This window comes from Tasmannia lanceolata, unplaced genomic scaffold (genome assembly GCF_043159265.1).
Source record: "Tasmannia lanceolata isolate RefF3 unplaced genomic scaffold, GAP_Taslan_0.1 ptg000003l, whole genome shotgun sequence".
NCBI classification, from domain to species: Eukaryota; Viridiplantae; Streptophyta; class Magnoliopsida; order Canellales; family Winteraceae; genus Tasmannia; species Tasmannia lanceolata.
In genome coordinates, this window is record NW_027518680.1 from 3,643,902 (window position 1) to 3,665,446 (window position 21,545).

General features: G+C 40.5%; 3 protein-coding genes across 3 annotated transcripts in view; all 3 read right to left on the reverse strand.

Moving 5' to 3' along the window:
• LOC143848058 (F-box protein At3g58530-like) overlaps window positions 1-20,339 on the reverse strand; it is a 90,862-nt gene extending 70,523 nt beyond the window's left edge. Inside the window, exon 1 of the mRNA XM_077356859.1 lies at window positions 20,325-20,339. The gene's annotated coding sequence lies outside the window, so the exon portion shown is untranslated. The remainder of the gene's footprint in view (window positions 1-20,324) is intronic.
• Window positions 1,729-7,522, reverse strand: LOC143848046 (F-box/kelch-repeat protein At1g55270-like). The gene is made up of 3 exons (XM_077356830.1): window positions 7,341-7,522; window positions 7,141-7,234; window positions 1,729-3,655 (listed from the first exon to the last, which is right to left on the reverse strand). The coding sequence occupies exons 2-3, from the start codon at window positions 7,198-7,200 to the stop codon at window positions 2,405-2,407; spliced, it is 1,311 nt and encodes a 436-aa protein (XP_077212945.1). The 5' UTR covers window positions 7,201-7,234; window positions 7,341-7,522; the 3' UTR covers window positions 1,729-2,404.
• On the reverse strand, window positions 19,647-21,324 carry LOC143848053 (protein WHAT'S THIS FACTOR 9, mitochondrial-like). The gene has a single exon (XM_077356841.1). The coding sequence runs from the start codon at window positions 21,251-21,253 to the stop codon at window positions 19,952-19,954; it is 1,302 nt and encodes a 433-aa protein (XP_077212956.1). The 5' UTR covers window positions 21,254-21,324; the 3' UTR covers window positions 19,647-19,951.
• Window positions 21,325-21,545: the final 221 nt, after the last annotated feature.

Here is a 21,545-nt window from a genome sequence, read left to right on the forward strand (position 1 = left end):
ATTTCCCCCCTCTGATGGATAAAATCCCCCCATTATTCGTTAAGTTTTGAAGGCAAAGAAAGCCGCGCGGGGGGGGGGGGGGGGGATTTAATCCGTTTCGGGGGTGGGGTGTGGAATATCATTTCCCTATTTATTTTTTTCCTTAATGGCATCAGTCAATAGTATTCTACCTAGGGGTGGACATGGTTCCGGTTCGAACCGAGGAACCGAACCGAACCGGCACATATGGTTCGGTTCGGTTCGGTTCCATAGTTATATGGTTCGGTTCCGGTTCTAATAACCTGGAACCGATGGAAATTCGGTTCGGTTCTGGGTTTGGATCCCGGAACCGAGAACCGAACCAAGAACCGACCCACCTTAAAACCCTTAGTCAGACTGGAAAACAAGTTTTTTAATCTCAGCACTTGCCCAAATATTTTTAATCTCACCAAACAAGCCTTAATATTTTAATGGCAGGAAAGAAGATGTGGGAATCCTTTTTGTTTTTAATATTAACTTGAAAGTTTTTGTAAGTGTAAGAAGAAAGTGAAAGGCTTTTAAAAATAGTAAAATATTATGAGAGTAGTTTGTATAACGCCCCCACAAAGTCATATTCATCATTTCATTAGAGACTTTTGTGCTCTGCTTTTCCCATAATGATGATGACAAGCTGGAAACAAAAAATTATTCTATCTCAAGAAAAGAAAACCAAACATTCAAACAACTATTGTGAAGAAATTCCGTTGATTTGATGAAGATCGGGTAAACCCAGAACCGAACCGAACCGAACCGATTATATATGGTTCTGGTTCGGTTCGGTTCCAAACTTATATGGTTCTGGTTCGGTTCCAATTTCAGGGAACCGATTATATATGGTTCGGTTCTGGGTATACCCCAAAACCGAACCGAACCGAACCATGTCCACCCCTAATTCTACCCACCCCACTTGCACTTGAGTTTCCACACCAACCCAACCACCACCAAGTGACCTCACTCATAAGTGCAAAAAAAATAAGAGCCTCAAATAGCAATTTTCTATTATTCAATGGGTGTGGTATTATAATAAGGGAGGGAGGTATATGTACGGTGTTGGAGAGAGGACAATGAGACCTACAAGGGGAGGATTAATTAAAGTTCATTGCTTCATTAGTCAATTTGAGCCAGGTAGGCTCTTTCATCTTCTTCATGAAAGTTTTCTAAAGGATTCATTAGCCGACCCCAACTAGTTTGAGACAAAGGCTTAGTTGACTTGACTTGACCTCATTAGCCGTTCGCAAGCATCTCAAAAAGGAGTCATGTTTAAGGGTCAAAATTAAGTTTGAACTATAGCAAGTCTTTATCTTGCTCGTTTTTAGCCGTGTCACGACGGGCAAGATGAGGAAAGGCTATGCCAGAGCCTAATCATAGTAATGCATGTACAATGAAACATGCCAAGCCATATGCACCTCCAACCAAGGAGTGCCCATGTGTACTTAGGGGCCTAATAACAAATAATGGGGGTGAAAATAGCAGCCCTTACATAAACTCGATTCTTTGTACCAATATGAAAGCCAGTTTATGGCCCATCTCACTATTCAAATCCATAGACCTCTTGGATGGGCAAAAAAAATTGCACCAATTGGATGAACTAGCGGCTAGGATCATCCAATCAGCGCAACTTTCAGGCTATGGGCCATCCCTGGTGGAGCACGCGATTTTTTTTCTGGCACCAATCAGCCTGCAATATGCCATTTGTGCCACTGGAGGCAGTTGAGAAAACAAAGAAAGCTTTTTGTACAACAAAACATGTCCAATGGATGATCTCCACCAATATTCACAAAGCATTCAAGAGAGTTCACATACTAATAACCCACAACATACACCAAAAACCACATAACCCACGTGAAGAAGTTTAAGGCCTACGGTTTGCACTGCTCCTTTCATGGATGTTCACATGGCCGGCCTTTCTATGTCATTCAAAAATTGAACAGATTTTCAGACTGGACTAAGATTTGTCACTGTATCCTTTTCAAATGCTTCATTACCCCACAATGGCTTTGCATTTGTAACACATGAATCAAGACCATGCTGTAAGCCGTCTTCAACAAGTTGGCGGTGCCACCCATTTCTTAATTTCGAAACAGTTGCTTAAAAGGGCACCATTTCCTATCTCTCACCTCTGCTCTTTCATGCTACAGAGTGATGAACCCATGAACAGCTTTGTGGAAACATCATTTTGGTGTAGAGAAAATAAAACTGTGAATCTGAAGGAAATTTTTAAAGAGTTTCATTTCCATAGGATGTATAAATACATTTGGAATCATCATGTGAAAACCTATCAATCCAATCATATTCCAATATCGTCTTATCCCAGAAACTCTGCACTAATCGCTTGATTCATTTGGAAAGGGAAGAGGCAAGTTGAATTTTCAGAAGACTTCTGCCCTCAGATCTGAAGCACCTGAGAGTGAACAATGTGACTCTTCAGACCATTTCTACCTGCAATATTCGACCATAAGTTTGTGACGAACGTCTTGAGATGCCCTTTGCCAGATATAGTCTCCCATAGATGAGTGTTGCTCTCCAAGTGTTTATCAGGGCTTGAAACATCAACCAGACTAATGCTCATGTTATTACGAATTATGCAAAGTTTTCCATTGAGAGAAACAAGCGCGGCAGCCTCCAATGCCCGTGAACTCCCTAGGTGGAGTTTGCTGTCGCTGAACTTGTTCCAAGAATCGGTAGCTCGATCATAGACCCTAAGCTTGCATCCATCTCTGCAGTCCAATGCGTAGAGCTTCCCATCCAATGAAATGCTAGGGTTACGCCAGCCTTGAACCATCCCGTCATTGACCGTACCCCATTGGTTGGTTTCGGGGACATAAGCTTCACTCATGACGTGGCGGTGAGAATCAAGCCCTTTGAGAAACCACCTTCCATCGTAAACAACCCCAATGAAGGGCACCATACCAATGCTCATTTCAGTAATAAAGGTCCATTTGTTCTTGTTGGGATCGTAGACCTCAGCTGACCGTAAGGTCCTTTGGTTCCCATCACATTCCCCACCAGCAACATATAGGCAGTTATTTATAACACAAGAACCAAAACAATGTCGTTTCCGCAGCATCTCTGGAGCCCGGTGCCATTTATTTGTCCGGGCATTATAAAAGATGACACGTCGCATAGACCCTCTAAGCGGATCTTTTCCGCCAAATAAGTAAAGGTAGCAACCACTGAGAACAGCACAACCAAACCCTAGGGCTTCAGAATACTCTCTAGGAACAGGTGGAAGTGGCTGCCAAAGTTGATAGGTAGGATCAAAAGCATGCCAAGAGATCCTTCCATCACGGTCTCTTTTGATTACGTAAACCCACTCTTCTGCCATTCCGAGGTTTTTCCTGAGAGAGTAAAAGAAGTTCCCCGCCAAAAGACGACACCAACTTTTGCAGACCAACCGTAGCTTGCAATGCTCAACACGTGGGACCCGGATCAGACAAGCTATAGCAAGATCATCAGGAAGCCCTAGCAGCAATGGGGCTTGATTTCTATTCCTCTCCCGACGTGCGTTCTTAACCTTGTGAGCATGGGGTTTGATATCGGGTTGGAGACAAAGTTTTGATCCAGGGACAAATTTCCTTGCCCCCGCCACAGTTTTTAAGCCTGAATCTACTCTACAATAGCATGACACAGTTTCAACCTGCAATTTTTTCGATGTTAATATGCAAATAATGGGGCACTGACCATACAAGATAGAATGATTATAAATCAGTTAAAGCATAATGATTTCTGAAGCCTGTATTTTCTACTAAGATATCAAGTACTAAACAAAAATTTGTGATTGGAACCATATTTTGTGCTTCATTAGATAAACAATGCACTTCTTCAGCAACCAATTCATGCAATGTATCATCTATTAAAGTCAAGAGTAATTTATTATGAGTAGCACAGCCTTCCACATTGTAATTGCTTGATTAGGCAAGGGATTTTTGGTATTCTGACCATAACATACATGCATACACACATCAAATATTGCCACCCCTTTTTAGACATTACACCCCCTTATGTTTGTTACAGCTCTTAAAGTGTATATTTTTAAATGACAAATGCACTTTAATCAATTGCCAAAATAATGAGAAAGCCATTGTTGATGGCACAAACGAGAGAGAGAGAGAGAGAGAGAGAGAGAGAGAGAGAGAGAACGGAAGGAAAAAGTGAAGAGAGGAGAAGAGCGAGAGAGAAGTAAGGTGTTGCCACTGAGGATGCTACAGCGGGTACTGAGATGCTCAAAATTTCAACGAGTTACTGGCACTGAGGCCGAGATGCATAGTTACTGGACTTTGGAAATCAGACACAGTTATTGGCACTGAGGCCAAGAAGCTGAAACCCATCCACCTCGCTGGCATTCATGCTGTGCAAAAGATATTCGAGGACTATTCATCCATCCACTCGATCTTGAAAGATACAAAGGGTGAAACAGAGAAGGATGTGTTGTAGAAAAGACAAATGGATAGTAGCTGGAGTGAGACGACAAAAATCACAGTTGTATCCACCATCATCAAAGACAGTTGGTGCAAACCTGTATCACATCAAAGGCGGCGGCGGCGGTGTTGGTGATGGTGGGCACCATGTGACCCTTGGATTTCCTCTACTCCTAGGATCAAAATGGTTTTGGTAAACATTTTACCCCTTGTGTTATTTTAAAAACAAATCCTACCCCTTATATTATTCAATCTCTCGATTCTCTCCCACCTGACCCGTTCCATCAAAAGCCATAGATGAATCTGCCTCAGCCTTCAAAATATTCCTCAAGGATTTCAAAAGAATCTCCGGTGGAATATTCTCCACTCTTGCTGCCAGACAACGTCTCGGGTGCCCTCCAAATGCAATTGAAAGGCACCCCTCCTGAATGGCTTGCTGATATTCCTTAGAGGTATCAGATTTAGAGTCTGCAAAGGAGATAAATTTTTGATAGATCCTTGGTGTGGTACATCAACCCTAAAAGAGAAGTTCCTTGATGTGTATGTTCTGGCTTTGGAGACTCTATGTTCTAGCTTAGGAGAAGGATTGGATTGTCAGAGATGCCTTCATCGGAGAACAGTTGGAGGGTTCCGTTTCGCAGAAATTTGTTCATAGATTAAAATAGGGTTGTCATGATCATGGAGATGTTTGACTCTGTAGAAAAAGGGGCAGGACATGAGAGTTTGGATCTAGGATCATTTGGAAGACTTCTTTGTCCATTCTTTCTACAATCACCTGAAGTATAATTCGCATTCTTTGCTAGCTAACAGAATTTGGAGGATTCTAGCTCCTCCTAGAGTTTGTGTGTTTGTTTGGACAATATGCCTCAATAAAATCGTGACGGTGGACTATCTTAGGAATTGGAGGACGTTGTTAAATTGATCACTGTGTTATGTGTATAGATGCACGAGAAACCTTGGATCACATTTTTATTCATTGAGGGGTGGACAAAGAGAGATGGAACTTTGTGCTTAATTTGTTTGATATGCAATGGGTCTTTCCAGAGCAAGTTCAGATCTCATAGAGGAATGGAGTTTCACTCCTTGGCCTAAGAGAGGGTTGAAATTTGTGGCATTCGGACCTTTTAGCAGCATTTTGGGTTGCATAGAGAGAAAGAAATAACCATGTTGTTGTTGGAAAGGCCAGAAGCTGTCACGCTATCAAACAACATATCTCCTCAATGGTATTGATGGATCGGAGTCCTTCTGATTTCCATGGCATATCGGAATCCTTATTGCGCAGATCCCGGATCGAGATTGGGACGAGTAAGATCAGCTCTAGCAGGTCATCCCCGAGATGGGTGCCCCCTCTCCTTGGACAAATGAAACTCAACTTTGATGGCTATAGCTTTAGGAAACCAGGACCAGCTGGTTTGAGAGGTCTCATTTGCGAGGCTGATGGCAACACCAAGAGGGCTTTCTCTAGCCCTCTAGAGGAAACGGACTCGAATGAAGTAGAAATCAAGGCATTGCTAACTAGGATCCTGGTTGAGCGATGATTTGGACCGTATGATCAAGGAAGGAAACTCTCTGAATGTGGTCAGGTGGATGAACCAGTGAGTCGGCTTCCTTTGAAGGTTCACAGACGAAATAGAGGAGATATTAGATCAGGGTGGAAGGTCATTCCATGGTGTTCTAGCACACATGGCATTCTGGCAACAGTGAGGCAGATCATCTAGCCTGTTCGGTAATCTCCAAGACCGGACTGGAGTTTTTTTTAACTTTCTACCCCCTTGATATTTTAGTTGTATCCATTTTTCTTTTTGGATTGACTTGTTTCTGACCATTTCGACCTTGGGCTTTGCCCTTTTAATCAATTCTAGTTGTCATTAAAAAAAAGACGCATGGAACCAAGTAAAATGAAGAAAATCAAGGAAATCATTACGCAAATAGTTTTCAAAAGTCAGTGGTGAGATAAATTGAAGACTATATAGACAAACATTATAGCAGTAACTAATGTGCTTAAACCTCTTCACTTCTATACTATGATTGAATAACGCACTGGAGTTTGTAAAACTGATAACAACACTGGGACTTAGAGTTAATTGATGGAATCACCTCCATACATGGAAATATATAAAGCAATTATAAAGCAAACATGTAGCTCATTTTAAAACCATATTTTTCAAGAAACTCTGAACAGGGCAATTGTTATAAGACTCAAAATATGTATCCCCATGAGAACAAATGGATAAAAGTCTAACGACAGGGTAATCCTGTAAAACATGTACCTGACAGAAACTATGGCCATGAGAAGTCTACAATCCAACAGCCAATATTCCAAGATAAAAATATATAAAATATCCCAGAAAAGTAATTTAAAAAAAAAAGGGAGTATTCTCACCAAATGTTACTCCCAGATCATGCCCAATTGTCTAATTTTATTATCTAAAAAAGAAAAAGAAATCTACACAATTCCAAATAGCCACAGATCTGGAACCCATCCCACCTAAAAACCAATTTCATACAAAAACAGATTCATCCCCCAATACACAGATTGATCAACCCTAAAATGTGAAAACACATAGTTCTACTTTTAAAACCCTAAAAATAAAAACCCAACATCCTTATACTTTATTCCCCTTTTTTGCACCTAAAACCTGCAACTTACCACATAACTCGTAAAGATTTAAATGTCAAAAAAAAAGATGAAGAATCGGCTTACCAATGGGGCTTGAACTCGAGCACTAGCCCTCTGAATATTAGAAGTTTCAAGGGCCTCCATCTCAGAAACCCACAAAAATCATGGGAAAATACTCCTAGAAGGAAAAACAAAAGGGGGTTTCAGATCGAGATTCTTAAGCTCAAACCCATAAAAAAAAAAACCCCTTCTTCTTTTACAAAGAGTGACCCAGATGGCCTTACTTTTTAATGTTCTCTCTCCCTCTTCTCTGCAAAGTAAACAACAAAAATATCATCTTCAAAACGTGAGCACATTGCATTTTTCTAACCAAAGATTTAAAGCTGGACCCATGGTTTTTACCAACTTCCCATTTTTGTATGTCTTTTCTTCATTGTTTTTTTACAAAGAAAATACGAATTATTTCCAGTCACAGAACAAGAGGTCAAGCCCTCTACAACACGCAATTATTACCAGTCAACCCTTTTAAAAGTGCAGGCTAAGTCCCTGTTAAGGATTTAGAGAATCGATCTTGAGTACAATAATCAGTTTTGGACTCAGAATAGATTTTGACAATCCAAAACAAATAGGGCCTAAGGTGAGAAGGGCATAAGTTTAACCTTATTGGAAATGACTGGTCTTGCCCTTGGAATTTCGACAATTCCAAACAGGCAACTCAACTTAATTGTTATGGATTTTGAGAATCGATTTTGAGTTCAATAACCAGTTTTGGACTCAGAATCCAAAAGAAATTGGGCCTAAGGACCTTTATTGGAAATGACTGATTTTACCCTTGGAATCTCAACAATTCCAAAGAGGCAAATGAACTTAAAAACACACAATGGTTTTCACTATGTCTTCAACCTTGGGGAGCAAGAGCACCACACTAGACATACATAACCCTGCAAAGGTCTCACAATGGATATCCGCATTTATACTTGTAACATTTACACTTGGATTGTGAATTTGAGGATGAGATTAATTACAATATCGGCTAGATTACATGCATGGGCGCATGTCGGCTTTGTAATTACTACCATTATCTTATTTTGGCATGCCTAGTGAGTCCTCACTTTAAGTGTAGAGAGTCTCCTATGATTTCTAGGGTATCGGTATCATTAACTTTCTTTTCCAAATTTACCAAACGCCGATGATTCCCAGAGTTAATCCAATAGAATGAGAGCTGCAAAGCGATTGTTCGCGCTAATGGTTTTCCTTAGCATCATTAATTTCCCCGTACAACTTTCTTTGTTGGGAAAATTTCCTTCTTAATCAAGTAGAATCTCGATATTCATCTTGTGACTTGTTTTACTTTATAATTTTTATTTATTTGTGTATAATTTTTTACTTTTTTGTGCATGATCAGATCATATTTGCCCGACAGATTTTCTCAACATTCATATCATTGATGCATTGTATTTTATTTTCTAGATCGAGAAAGCATTAAGGTAAAATGTCTGATTATCAAATAAAAGGGCGAGGATCGGTTTACAGTTAAAGCCTAAGTGAAAATTAGGGTTTACGATTGTTGGGGGTTCCATGCAAAAGCAAAAAAGATCCCACATCAGAACGATAAGTGGATGTGGATGGGCTTATAAGGAAATGGGCACCCTCCCATTAACAGCTAGCTTTTAAGGGTGAGTTGTACAGGGTTCCCAACAAGTGGTATCAGAGCTGGGCCGTGGTAACCTCCTCTTGCATTGAAAACAAGTCAATCCACTTCTTGACTTGTTGGGACCCCAGTAGACCTCACCCTTAAAAGCTAGCTGTTAAGGGGAGGGTGCCATGTCCTTATAAGCCCATCCACATCCACTTATCTTTCCGACGTGGGATCTTTTTTGCTTTTGCGTGGAACACCCAACAATCTTCCCCTCTACAAGAAAGCAACGTGAACAATCTCGCCCCTCCATGCAGCGGCAACATGGGAACTACGAGATCTTCCCCGAGGGATTTTTCCATCCCCAGAGGCATATCAGGGTCAATAAGATTCTTCTCCGAGGAATATTTTCTTCCTTGGAAGCACACCAGGTTACCCCGGGCTTGATACCACTTGTTGGGACCTGGGTAGAACTCACCCTTAAAAGCTAGGAGCCGAGGGGAGGGTGCCCGAATCCTTATAAGCCCATCCACATCCATCAACCTTTCCGATGTGAGATCTTTGCTTTCACGTGGAGCCCCTAACAACAATCGCACTTCCCATCTGTGCTACTGATGGATCGTAGACTTAAGCACATGTGGGTCACTGCTCTTTTCTGGAAACAAGGATAATCCCATCATTAAAACATCATTAATTATAAATGAGCAGTTTAAACTTGTACTTAACCGTCAATATTAACCTTTTAGCACCATTTGAATTGATCAAAGTAAGAAGATAAATTGAGGGCATGCAAGTCATTTCTTGAAATTTTTATCTCAATTCAAGACCAATAGGCCAGCTTCCATCAATTGGTTATAAGAGATACAAAGATGGTTGTTGTCCTTGTTAAATATAGTTGTGCTTGTTCTGATGATCTTCTATGGTCTTCAATAGCCGTTTGCAATATCTTTCTTATCTTATTTATTCTTCTTCTTCTTCTTCTTTTCACTATTTCAGTAAATTTTCAAATTGCAAATCATGCACAGAGGAAAGTACAGGATGTTTTCTTCATTTTTTACTTTTTCACCACCTCTCTTCGTAAAATGAAGAAGACCTGGAAAAAAAACAATACAAAACAAAAAACAAAACTCATGGGGGTGCAGTTGGTCCCCATTGTGGTCCACTTCTCATATAGTAGATAGATGTAAATAGGAATTATTGATCTGGAACATCAATACGGTGGGCACAACTTGGATTGGTAATGGCTCAAATTCGCACAATGGGGGCCACTTGATGAACAATGCAGATCAACGATCAGATTGCGCCTGATGGTGATGTTCTCCACGGGATTAGAAATCCTTGGATAAGTGTTTCTGGGATGGGCTAACACCGAGGATAAAATAAAACCCAGCTTTCTACCCCCATCGAGAACGGCCCATTTTATCCCAGCAGGGTAGTCAGAGACTCAAAATGAAATAATATCTGGGCACCCTTGCTTTGATAATGACACTTGTTACTTTATTAAACACTATCTTTACTGGCTGTGTATAGGTTTTAGGGATTGTAACAGCCTATTATAGCATAAAGAGGCTACAGCACTGACGGGGCCTCGCCTTCACCTAGGGGTGGCAATGGTTCGGTTTCGGTTCGGTTTGACCCCCAAACCGAACCAAACCGAAATTTGAATCGGTTTGGTTTTACCAAACCAAAACCGAACCAAAACTGAATTTTCGGTTCGGTTTCGGTTCGGTTCCACCAATTTTGCCACCCTTTACTCATAATAATTGCAAATATTCGGTTTCGGTTCGGTTTGATACCCAAACCGAACCAAACCGAAATTTGAATCGGTTTGGTTTAACCAAACCGAAACTAAATTTTCGGTTCGGTTTCGGCTCGGTTCCGGTTCGGCCAATTTTGCCACCACTACCTTCACCTCCCAAAAACACAGCTACATCACATGCTGATAACAGCATCTGCTTTGTTAGTTGTAAAGGCCATTATCAGCTATTAAAAACATTCAAGAGGTTGATTAGACACTGTAATCATCTATCGTTTTCATGCATTTAACCATCTCACTCTCTCACCAAAACTGATCTGTATAGCATACAACTGACTTAAGAAAGAACATTAGTAAATAATTAAGTATAAGCAAATTAATTGGGGGAGAGAGAGAGAGAGAGGTCACACTTCCTATCTGTCGAGATATGGACTGTCCATTTTGTGGGTCCTACTGTGGATTAGTCAGGGACCAAGAATGACACGAATTCAATGATCCCAACATCTGAACGATGGGATTTGGTCAATGGCCCATACATGATGGGACCCATCAGGTGGACAGTCTGGATTGTCGCCGTGTGTAAGATGGTAATGGCAAAGAGCGGAGTCAGGAATTTGCTCCAAGGGGGCAGAGAATGGTTCTTATATCATGTTGGGGCCCGCTATTTTACACTCCATATTTTGTTAGGTAAACCCACCATCTTCCCCTAACCCGTGCATATGGAGCCCACAATTTACAAATCATGTTTTGTTGTAGTGAAGCCTACTATTAATACCTCATGTTCGGATGAGTGGGGCCGACTATTTTACACCCGTATACAGTTTGAAAAAAATCCCCTTTTGCTTTTTGCTTTTAAAAACCCCATATTTCTTAAGATTTATATGTTGTTAGCACGTGAAGGCAATGAAGTCTAGTATTTTTCAAAAAAAAAAAAAAAAAAAACTTTGGGCCCACATCATAGGATGATCCAAACCGATTGCCCGTTATAGAAACCTCTAAATTTTTGCAAGGGCACCCTTCAGTTTATCATTTTCCGAAGAAAAAATATAAAATATAAAATATAGTAATCTTTATCTAAGTAAATGGAATTTTCACTACAATTTTTAAATTCTTGGGATTATTTCAGGTTTTGGTCGTTTAACAAAATGTCACAATAAAATCATTATATTTTGAAAATGTGGGAGATATTTGTGACATAAGCCACAACATACATTGATGTCGAAGGTGCTAATCAGGCGCAACCCACCTGCAAAGTATATGTACCGCCCATAATTACTTGATGCATCAGCTAGCTAAGCTAAAGATTAAGGCTACATGTAAGCTTCAACAGAGATGATCATAATATGCAGTGGATACTGATTTCAGGGACAAACAAAGCCAACATGTCGTAAATTGGAACTGTTCATGGAGATTTTACACTCCTAATAGTTGCAATCTTTCATAAAAATGTCTGAAATGTATCAAGCAGCCGAAAGTAAAAACAGGTCTTGATTGGACCAGCTGGTTGTAAATATTCACTATAGCTAGCACCAGCCACTGGTGGTTTTATAGAGCTAAACAGAGTAAAAATACTTGCACAGAATTTTCTTGTCACCTACACTCGACTCAACTCAACTCAACTAAGCCTTTGTCTCAAACTAGTTGGGGTCAGCTAATGAATCCTCTAGAATTTTCTTTTCACCATTCAAAAAAAAAAAAACTTGCCTGGAATTTGGAGACGTCAATGATGCCCATGTAATCTGCTAATGGACGCTGAAAAGAGAGTGAATTGATATGCTCTTATGCTTACAGTAGTCTGTTAGAGATAGTATCTGTGAATTGTGAAGGAAAAAGCTAATTAGACTCCATTTATGCTATGTATGGAATAGTCTTCTATTCGGAATTGTGATTCTCAACAGACTTGGTGAGACTAGAAACTGGAAAGGGACAGTTTATTGGGTGCAGGAGAACAGATTGATACTTGAGTAGTTCAGTCATCTAGTATGTATCTAGGCATACATAGAGGACTCTTAATATGTAACATTTACGCATGCTCACCACTGAGCGTATTAGAACTAGCAACCATGACATTAACTCTTCTTCACACGACACTACGTGTGTGTGTGTTCTTCAAGGGTCTGACACTGTAGTAGAAGGGCATTGAATCTGACTCGGTATGAGTGTTCATCATGAGGATGGGCTCTTTCTTCTGGCTTTAAGCAATCCGTCTCTCATGTTTTACCATATGGAGTACCCTGTCCATAATTTCCCTCCTGCAACTACTCCAGGTCTACTTTCACTCTGATGGGGATGGTTCTGCCATTCTGGCCCAGTTTAAAGCTCTAACCCCCATGCAGATCGTTAGTTTAATCATGAAGGGCCGCAAGTTCGTGAGGATAGCACTCCTCTACCATCAACTTAGGCAGTAGATTTTTATTTTTTCCGGACAGGGAATTGCATTGCAAAGAAATGACGCAAGGTACAGCAAGATGAGGTGTCCTAAAGAGTCACGGAAAATGAAATACGCCAGGAACCCACAAAAGCAAAAAGAAGAGAAAATGCTACACTTAATTCACAGCATTCCAAAGATTGTATCCAAATTGCTCGCTCGAAGAGTGAAAAGTTGTATGAAGAGCATCATTTCCCATTTTCAGGGTGCTTTTGTTGACTGGATACAGATTCTGGAAGGGGTCCTAATAACCAATGAGATTATTGACTCTGTTAATAGGGCGGGAGGCCTGGTCTGGTCTTTAAAATCAATCTTGAAAAAGCTTATTATGATCATATAGACTGAGAGGTTGTTGATTTCATACAAGATCGGATGGGTGTTGGCACGAGATGTGGAAAATGGACCAAATCGGTAATATCTTTTAACAGCTTCTCAGTCATTATCAATGGCTCGGTTGAAGGATATTTTAAGAGTTCAAGGGGTCTTCTGCTGGATGACCCATTAGCTCCGTATCCCTTCATCTTGGTGGTGGAAGCACTTAGCCTGTTATTGATAAAGGCGCAGTGCAGGGCTGATCCAAGGCTTACAAGCAGGACCCAAAGGTGAGCAAATTACACCTCCAGTTTGCTGATGATACGCTAGTTTTTTTGGAAAGCAACTCCCAGCCTATCCCCAATGTCATAAGGATATTCAAGTGGTATGAGGCCACTTCGGGTCTCAAGATTAACTTCAGTAAAAGCATGCTCTTGGGCATAAATATGGATCGGCAGGTGGTTCAAAACCTGGCTGAAACAACTGGCTGCATTGCTGGGGCTTTCCCGGTTTCTTATTTGGGATTGTCATTGGGGTTTGGTGTCCCTTCGGCATCTCAATGGGATCCAATGGTAGAAAGAGTGAAGCGGAAGCTAGCTACCTGGACGAAGAAATACATCTCCTTTGGGGGAAGAATCACCCTGACAAAAGCGGCTCTCGCAAACATGCCGTTCTACTTCATGTCGCTATTCAAAATTTCAGTTAAGGTGGCTCTGAGAATTGAAAAGCTACAAAGGGATTTCCTTTGGATGGAAACGTGCAATCCAGAAAATTAAGACACCTAATGGATTGGGAGAGGGTAACTAAATCAAAGAAGGATGGAGGGCTAGGAATTGGGAAGCTAAGGATGAGTAACAAGTCTTTACTGGAAAAATGGTTATGGCGGTATGGAAATGAAAAGATGGTTCTCTGCACCGCGTGGTTGGTTCCAAATATGGGTCGGAATGGGAGGATTGGAGCATTAAGAAACCAGCAAGTGGGAAGGGATCGGGTTCTTGGAAATCCATCTGCTCGGTCAAGGAAGAATTTGATCAAAAGAGACGATATAAGGTGGGGAAAGGTATGAAGGTAAGATTCTTGCTGGACCTCTGGTGTGGCAAAACACTGCTTTCTGTGAAGTACCCGAGGTTGTTCCGGATTGTAGTAAGACCTGAAGCAATGGTGGCGGACTACCTGGTACGAGAGGGACAGATGGGAAAAGCGTTGACATTCGATTACGAAGAGATCTTAAAGACATGGAAATTCAGGACCTTCAACCACTTCTAGTACAGTTACACTCAGTATATTGTTCTAACTTCAAAGACGATGAATGGATATGGTCACCAGAACCGAATGGAAAATTCACGGTCAAATCTTTTTTTGTGACACTAAATACAGGTCAGAAGTCAGATAAAAGGTGCATTTGGAAATCCTTTGCTCCTCCAAGAGTGGTAGCTTTTGCGTGGACGCTGGTGCATAGAAAAATCAATACTTGCGAAAGATTAAAAAGGAGGCATTTTAGTCTTGCAAGGATGTGCGTCCTTTGTCATCAGAATGAAGAGACACTGGATCATTTGATGCTGCATTGTCCATTCTCTTACCAATTATGGTTGAGGGCAATTGGTTGACTTGGGTTTGCCCGAGCTCTATAATTCACTTATAATTAACTGGACAAATGGGCCTTTCGGGGAAACTAGTAAGTTACTATGGTCCACCTTCCCTTACGCTATTGTTTGGAATATATTGAAGGAAAGGAACAAACGTATTTTTTAAGATCAAAGCAGGAAATCTGGACGGTTGGCGACTGAAATCAAGGTTGAACTTATCTCATGGGCCAAGATAAAGAAGAAAATCCCCTATGGCGTGGAGGATTTAGTCAGGAATTGGTGGTCAATCATTTGGGATAGAACGATCTGAACTAAACCTAAAAGCCAAAATGGATGGCCCCACCATGTGGGTAGTTCAAGCTCAACTTTGATGGAAGCTCTATTGGCAATCCGAGGAAGGCAGACATTGGGGGTCTGATTAGAGATGACAAACAGACTATTATAATGTCATTCTCAGGCCTAGTTGGGATTTGTGATGCGAATGAGGCTGAAATCAGGGCTCTTCTTTTCAGGTTGCGCTGGGCATATGAAAAGAATCAACAACCATTAATAGTTGAGGGAGACTCGACAAATGTGGTGGCTTGGGCATCGGGTACCTCAAAGGGTCCCTGGCGACTACAAGATCTAATAGCGGAAACGCTCGATCTTATAAGGTCGCTAAATCCTAGGATTGAGCATCGAAGGAGATAGGCAAATGAGGAGACGGACGGATTAGCTAAGTCAGGAGTTCTGAGGGAGGAAACGTTAGTTGTAAGTTCTTTGTAAACACTTGAGGGTGTGTTACTGGATCAATGATCCTTACTTTGTAATACGGAGGGGACAACTTGTCCCAACCAATATTCAATAAATTGTCAACTTTTTAAAAAAAAAGATAAAATGCTACACAATCAGATAAACATCACCAATGATAAGCTCGCTACGATCAGTTCCTTGGCCAAAGCATCGCTTCCAAATTGGCCAATCTTCGTCAATGTTGTAGCTGTGATTTGATTTGCACAGTTCCAAAATTTCAAAGGCCCACTGCCGCCCCTTTGGCCCAAGCAATAACGATTTTAGAGTCATCTTCAAGGATGCAACTGCCCACAAAACAGACCCTGAAGATTCGAAAACTAGCAAGTAGTGCTCTAGTGCTGACTCAATTGAGTATGCTATTCCACATGGAGTGGGGAAGCACTTGAGAGCTCTTTCATCGTGGTCCCTAAAAATTCCCTCGCGATCAGCAGGACCATAGTTACTTTTAGAGCTGCCATCAAAATTTATTTCTAACATTAAAGAGGGCTGGCACCATCTAGGAGTCTATGTTCAATTTTAATAGATTTTTTAACGGCGATAAATATCAGTCTCCCGGACATCAGTAGGACCATTTTGACAATTGGATCTCTTTTTTTAAACAGAATTTGGAAGACCTTCTATTCAGAACAATGGATCTTTCAAACCATGCTTCTTCTTTTTGTTATTAACTTTTTGCTTAATACAAGTTACATCATCAAAATATAGACATAGATAAGGCATGATGCCCATGCCCTACACAAGAATCATCTCTGCTTCCCATTCCAAAGCAAATTACCTTTTCGCCCTATGACAAATGCCTTGAATCTTTCATTTTCCAACCTTTAAATGATCTACCTGATGCAACAATTTTTTCCTACCGATTTTAATCGAAGATGACACATAATTGTCGCACTCTTTTGCGCACATACGCAGCGTATTCAGTTTCTACATCTCCTCATTGACCACTGCAATAATTAACTTCTAAATCAGTATATCCTTTTGAGTATGAATAAATATTGTTTTAAAGCCATTTTCTAGTGGAAAAGGATTATATTATATTATATTAAAGAAAAAAATAGGAAAAGTTCAAAACTGGACAGATACATAAAGGGCAAAAAAAAGCCAACATAAAAGATACAACAGAGCCCCCAAGAAACTCAATACCTCACGGAGGAGGAAATCATAAATCTTCAGGGCTGTCCTCCTAACTCCTGCCCGGGCAAGACACTCTGTATTAGAGTTGGCCGATCTCCTAACATACTGAAAATTCACAGAGAAACCCGCCACACTATCATGAATTCCATAATCATGTGCGTGAATCTCCAAGGAAAATGGTGGCTGCCATCCATCCACCTAATCACATTCAATGAATCTCCCTCCACAATTAAGCTGCCAAGAACAGAAGCATCTGAGATCCTAATGCCGTGAAGAACTGCCCTCAACTCTACCTACCTCATAAGAATCCGTGATCCCAATGAAACCAAAAAAAAACCCATCTAGTATAACATCTCGAAGAACTCCCCCAATTCCTGTGGAGCTTTAACGCCATCGTAGTCCATATCAACACCTGTTGTTATTTGATTAACCTTTCTGAACCTTCCCAAAATGAATATCAAAGGAATCAATGTAATCATACAAGTTTTTCACCTTAAAAGTAATTAGGAAGGAAAAAGGTCATCTTCCAAATATCTTATTTTTCCAAATATCTTAGTAACCACTTTGTTACCTCCCAAGATAGGTCATCCTCTTATAGATCATCTATCCTAGTTGTTTCACTTCATCTGACTGAGAGCATACAGTTTTTTATATATATATATAAAAATGACAGGTATCCAGTTTTGTTGAAGCAATGTCTCATCGTGAGTGGAAATCAAAAAAGAGATGGAAGCCAACAATGCTAGAGAACTTGCCATGTTGAAGGCATGTCATTGGCTATAAGTGGGTATACACCTCAAAGTTAAAGAAGATGGTACCATTGAAAGGTATGAAGCTCAGCTTGTACTAAAAGTTTTTAAACAAATTATGTAATTGATTATATGGAAACCTTCACCCCTGGTTTCCTCAAGCTACATTTAAGGGTCTCCATTAAGCTAGTATAAACCAAAAACAACTGGACCAAGACATTGGATCAGCACTATCCACATCCATCATGGATCAATTCCCTGCAGAGTGCATGGCCCATTGAATCACAATGATCTTCCAATCTTCCAAATCTCATAAAAAAATTGCCCAATCCTCCAAGGAGGCAATAAGTCGTGGCTATACCATCAATAATGATGATCTTTGTAATTCCTAAAAGAATCTTCTCCAAGAAGGCAAGAAGACATGTCTATCCCATCACATCACTTATGGAATATTCCTCAATTACAAACATTATTCAGCAAGGCTGAAAAACTACAAACCTCACTTAAGAACCGTAAGCTACAACCCTCGGCCCCTTGCTAAAGGACCATATTAGGCTATATTAGTATAAACCAAAGCAATTGGACCAAGACGGAGCACCTACTCTCTGCATCCATCATGGATAAGTCTCGCATAGAAATTGGAATGGATGTCCCAGTTCACAAATATCACCATCAAAATTAACTTTCAGGAACCTAAGACGTGGATAACTCCATACATCCAAAACAGCAGCCATTAGACAAAGAATTTGTCCAATTGTACCAATCAAAGCCAAACTGCCAAATGTTGCAGAGGAAAAATAAGAACATGAGGAAAGAAACGATCAACTACAACTACTGACTGCACCGTGGAATAAGCATACAATAATGGCAGTATGAGCATTTTCATGCTAGAGATTTGATGGGGAAACAAACTCGATTAGACAACCGGACCAGCATACCAGATGACAGAATAAGCTTACCCTAGTGAACTAACTCATTCTGACAAAATGATAACAGATATACCCAATAGTGACCATGTTTAAGTAGCAAACAGGGTACCACCACAAGCAACAAATAGAAAATGTTAAAAGATCAAAAAAGAATGCAAAAGGTCCAGTACATATCTCAGACATGTAACAACAAAGTTATATCGAGCAGATCAAATAAAGGAAGCTTCGCAATAAGCCCAATACATATCTAAGACATGTAAAACCCAAGTTATATCGAGCAGATCAAATAGAGGAAGCTTGAACTTTGACATATGTCAATGTTATTGCTACCAAACTTCCATAAACCTCCACCAATTTGAGAAGCACAGATCATGGTTACTCAACTAACTCGGTATATATCAACTTTTCTCGTAAATGTTGCCTTTTCAGCCTAACTTCTGTGTTTAAAATCTGGAGTTTATTTTTGTTATTTTGGGTATCTTGTGATGTTCAGATTGGAGGAAGAATAAAAGCGAAATTCCTTGTCGCATAAGTGGCGACCATAGCTCCAATAGTATGATACCATTTTCCTGGTTGAAAATATGCTCAATAGGTTAAAACAATCCATACAGGCTAAAACTAACAATTGATTCAAAATATTAGGATTGGGTTGGGCATGCAACCCATTGACATTTTAGGTGTAATTTGTGTGTGAACTATAATCTATTTGGCCGCAAACCTGAACTAAGACATTAATCGAGAAAGTCAAAAATCAATTTTTACAACTCTGAAGAAACCAACCAGATATAATTTCAAAAAGAAGCTTTCCTTCCCATCCCATGAAATCCACCTCTCAAAGCCATGAAGGCCCTAGTAGAGTTTTAACATTGTTTGATCCATGTCAAAGAAGGCTATTCTTTTTCAAACAAGTTAAAAACACCCTCTAGAAGGCCAAGTAAGGCAGAAAACATAAAAGAAAGAGTACATTGATGTGCATGTCAAAAAAAAAATGGAAGGCTCAACATGAAGAAGATAGTTGCACAAAAACAACAATAATTCCAAAACTACAGCCCTTAAACAAGTTAAAAATGCCCTCTAGAAGGACAAGTAAGCAGCAGGAAACAAAAAAAGACAGAGTATAATAACATGTCACCGTTAGACGGATATGTCTGCATGTCAACAAAAAAAAAATCGATCACATGTCACTGTTAGACAGATATGTCTGCATGTCAACAAAAAAAAAGATGGAAGGCTCAACATGAAGAAGATAGCTGCACAAAAACAACAAATAATTTAAAAAGTAGTCCTTGTTTTCATTCTCAAATTTGTTATGGGTGTCAAACTCAATGTTATTGATATTTTGATTCCACTATCTGTATATGCAACAAATACAACATACAACGGGCGTAAGATTAAAGCAAATAAATTCAACCCTCACTGAAAATCAAAGACCTTATTGGGGACATAGAAATTTCCTTTTTGTGTTTCAAGATTTGAACAGAAGTATGGAAGAGATCACATATTCACCTAGCGAAACTCTTCCTCGACAAGAATTATGAACTTCTTATCAGGTAAAACATAGGGAATCATAATCCTATTCCTCATCAGACCCTGTCTCAACATCTGACCCATCCTCCGCATAGTATTCATCCCCCGTTTCAATGTCTTCCTCTGACTGTTGCTCCATTTGATCCTCCCCATCATTTACCGCATCCAATTTCGCACGTTCCAATTCTGTCAGTCCCTTACCCCTATACATAACCCCTGTCCTCATTACATAATAATACTTCTCTCTGATTCGCGCGAGCGGATGCAGATCGACCAACTTCCCCCGCCTGTACGCTTCCTTGAGTGTCACAGTAGTTGTTTTGCACTTCAAAGAAAGGTAAAAAATACCCGGGTACCTCGTAAAAATCCTAGTAAACTTATGGGGCAGATTCAATTCCTCCCTCAAACACCTCAGATAATTCCTCTTTGTCTTCTTATGAATAGTCAAGCTCAATAGCTCATGTAGAACCCCCACAACATGTTTTTCCATCAAATCACTAGTTGGGTCAATTTGTGATGAATCCTCATACGGCGAAATGTAGGGAAGCCTTTGGAAATCATCCATCCATGCTATCACCTTCTTTTGAGCACCATACCCCCGCGGAAAACTCATGGGGAATGCCAAAGATGTACCCTTCTTAAAATTCCTATACTCAGAAGAATTGCCACTAGTAGTATGAGTACTACTATTGGTGATCTCCGCGTTCTTTTGCAATGTGGAGACTGCGAATTCCTCTGGCCATTGTGCGAGATTGAGGCACGAGAGCCCGTCTTGGCGTTTGGTTATACGAAAGTGATCTGGGTATTTGGGGATTAGGGTTTTGATGTAATCATCAGGAAGACCCAGATCCCATTTCAAATTTAGGAGAGATTGGAATGGGATGGGCTTGCTGTTAGACATCATGAGAAAGCGAGAAAGCCTCTCGACACTATCGGACTCATGGGTCCGATAAACGGCCTGTTCTTGGTCATCTAAGAAGAGGGCTGTATCAGTGAGACGAAAGCAAGGGAGATTGTTGTATTTAGGGTCAGGGAATTCGTGAAAGAGAGTTGGGTACCTGCGCATGAAACGGAGGACGGGGATTGTGAGTCCGAGAGGCTTTTGACGGTCCGAGAGGATCCGAGAAGAGAGGTAGCCGTGTGAGCTTCTTTTAATGGCGTCTTTAATGAGGCAAGCGGCTTTGAGATCGGTCTCGGTGTCGATTATGTGATCGAGTCCTCTGTTTTTCACCCATTTTAGTCTAACTTTTACTAGAGTTCGGTGTTGGGAGTAGAGATGGTGAGGGTTGGTTTGGGAGAATGGAGCAGAGATGGAGATGCAAATTTTAAGGTTTCTCATCAGACCCATGAGAAATAAGAGTGTTCAGAATCTTCTTCAGACGCTCTTCAGACGCCCCAACTAATAGGGTTTGAGATTTTCGAGTTTTGTTATGTAAGCCCTTATATTCCCGTATTTCTCAAAAAGTACTGTAGGGACCGCATGATATTATCATCCAGTCTGTCATAGGATGATCACAACCTTCCGATCTAGAGAGGAACTGCATGTTATGGAACCTCTATAGATCGGAGGGCTAGGATCATCTTATGGAAATGATTTTTTAGCACAAGCTATTTATGTTGTGTCCCATCACATGGACAGT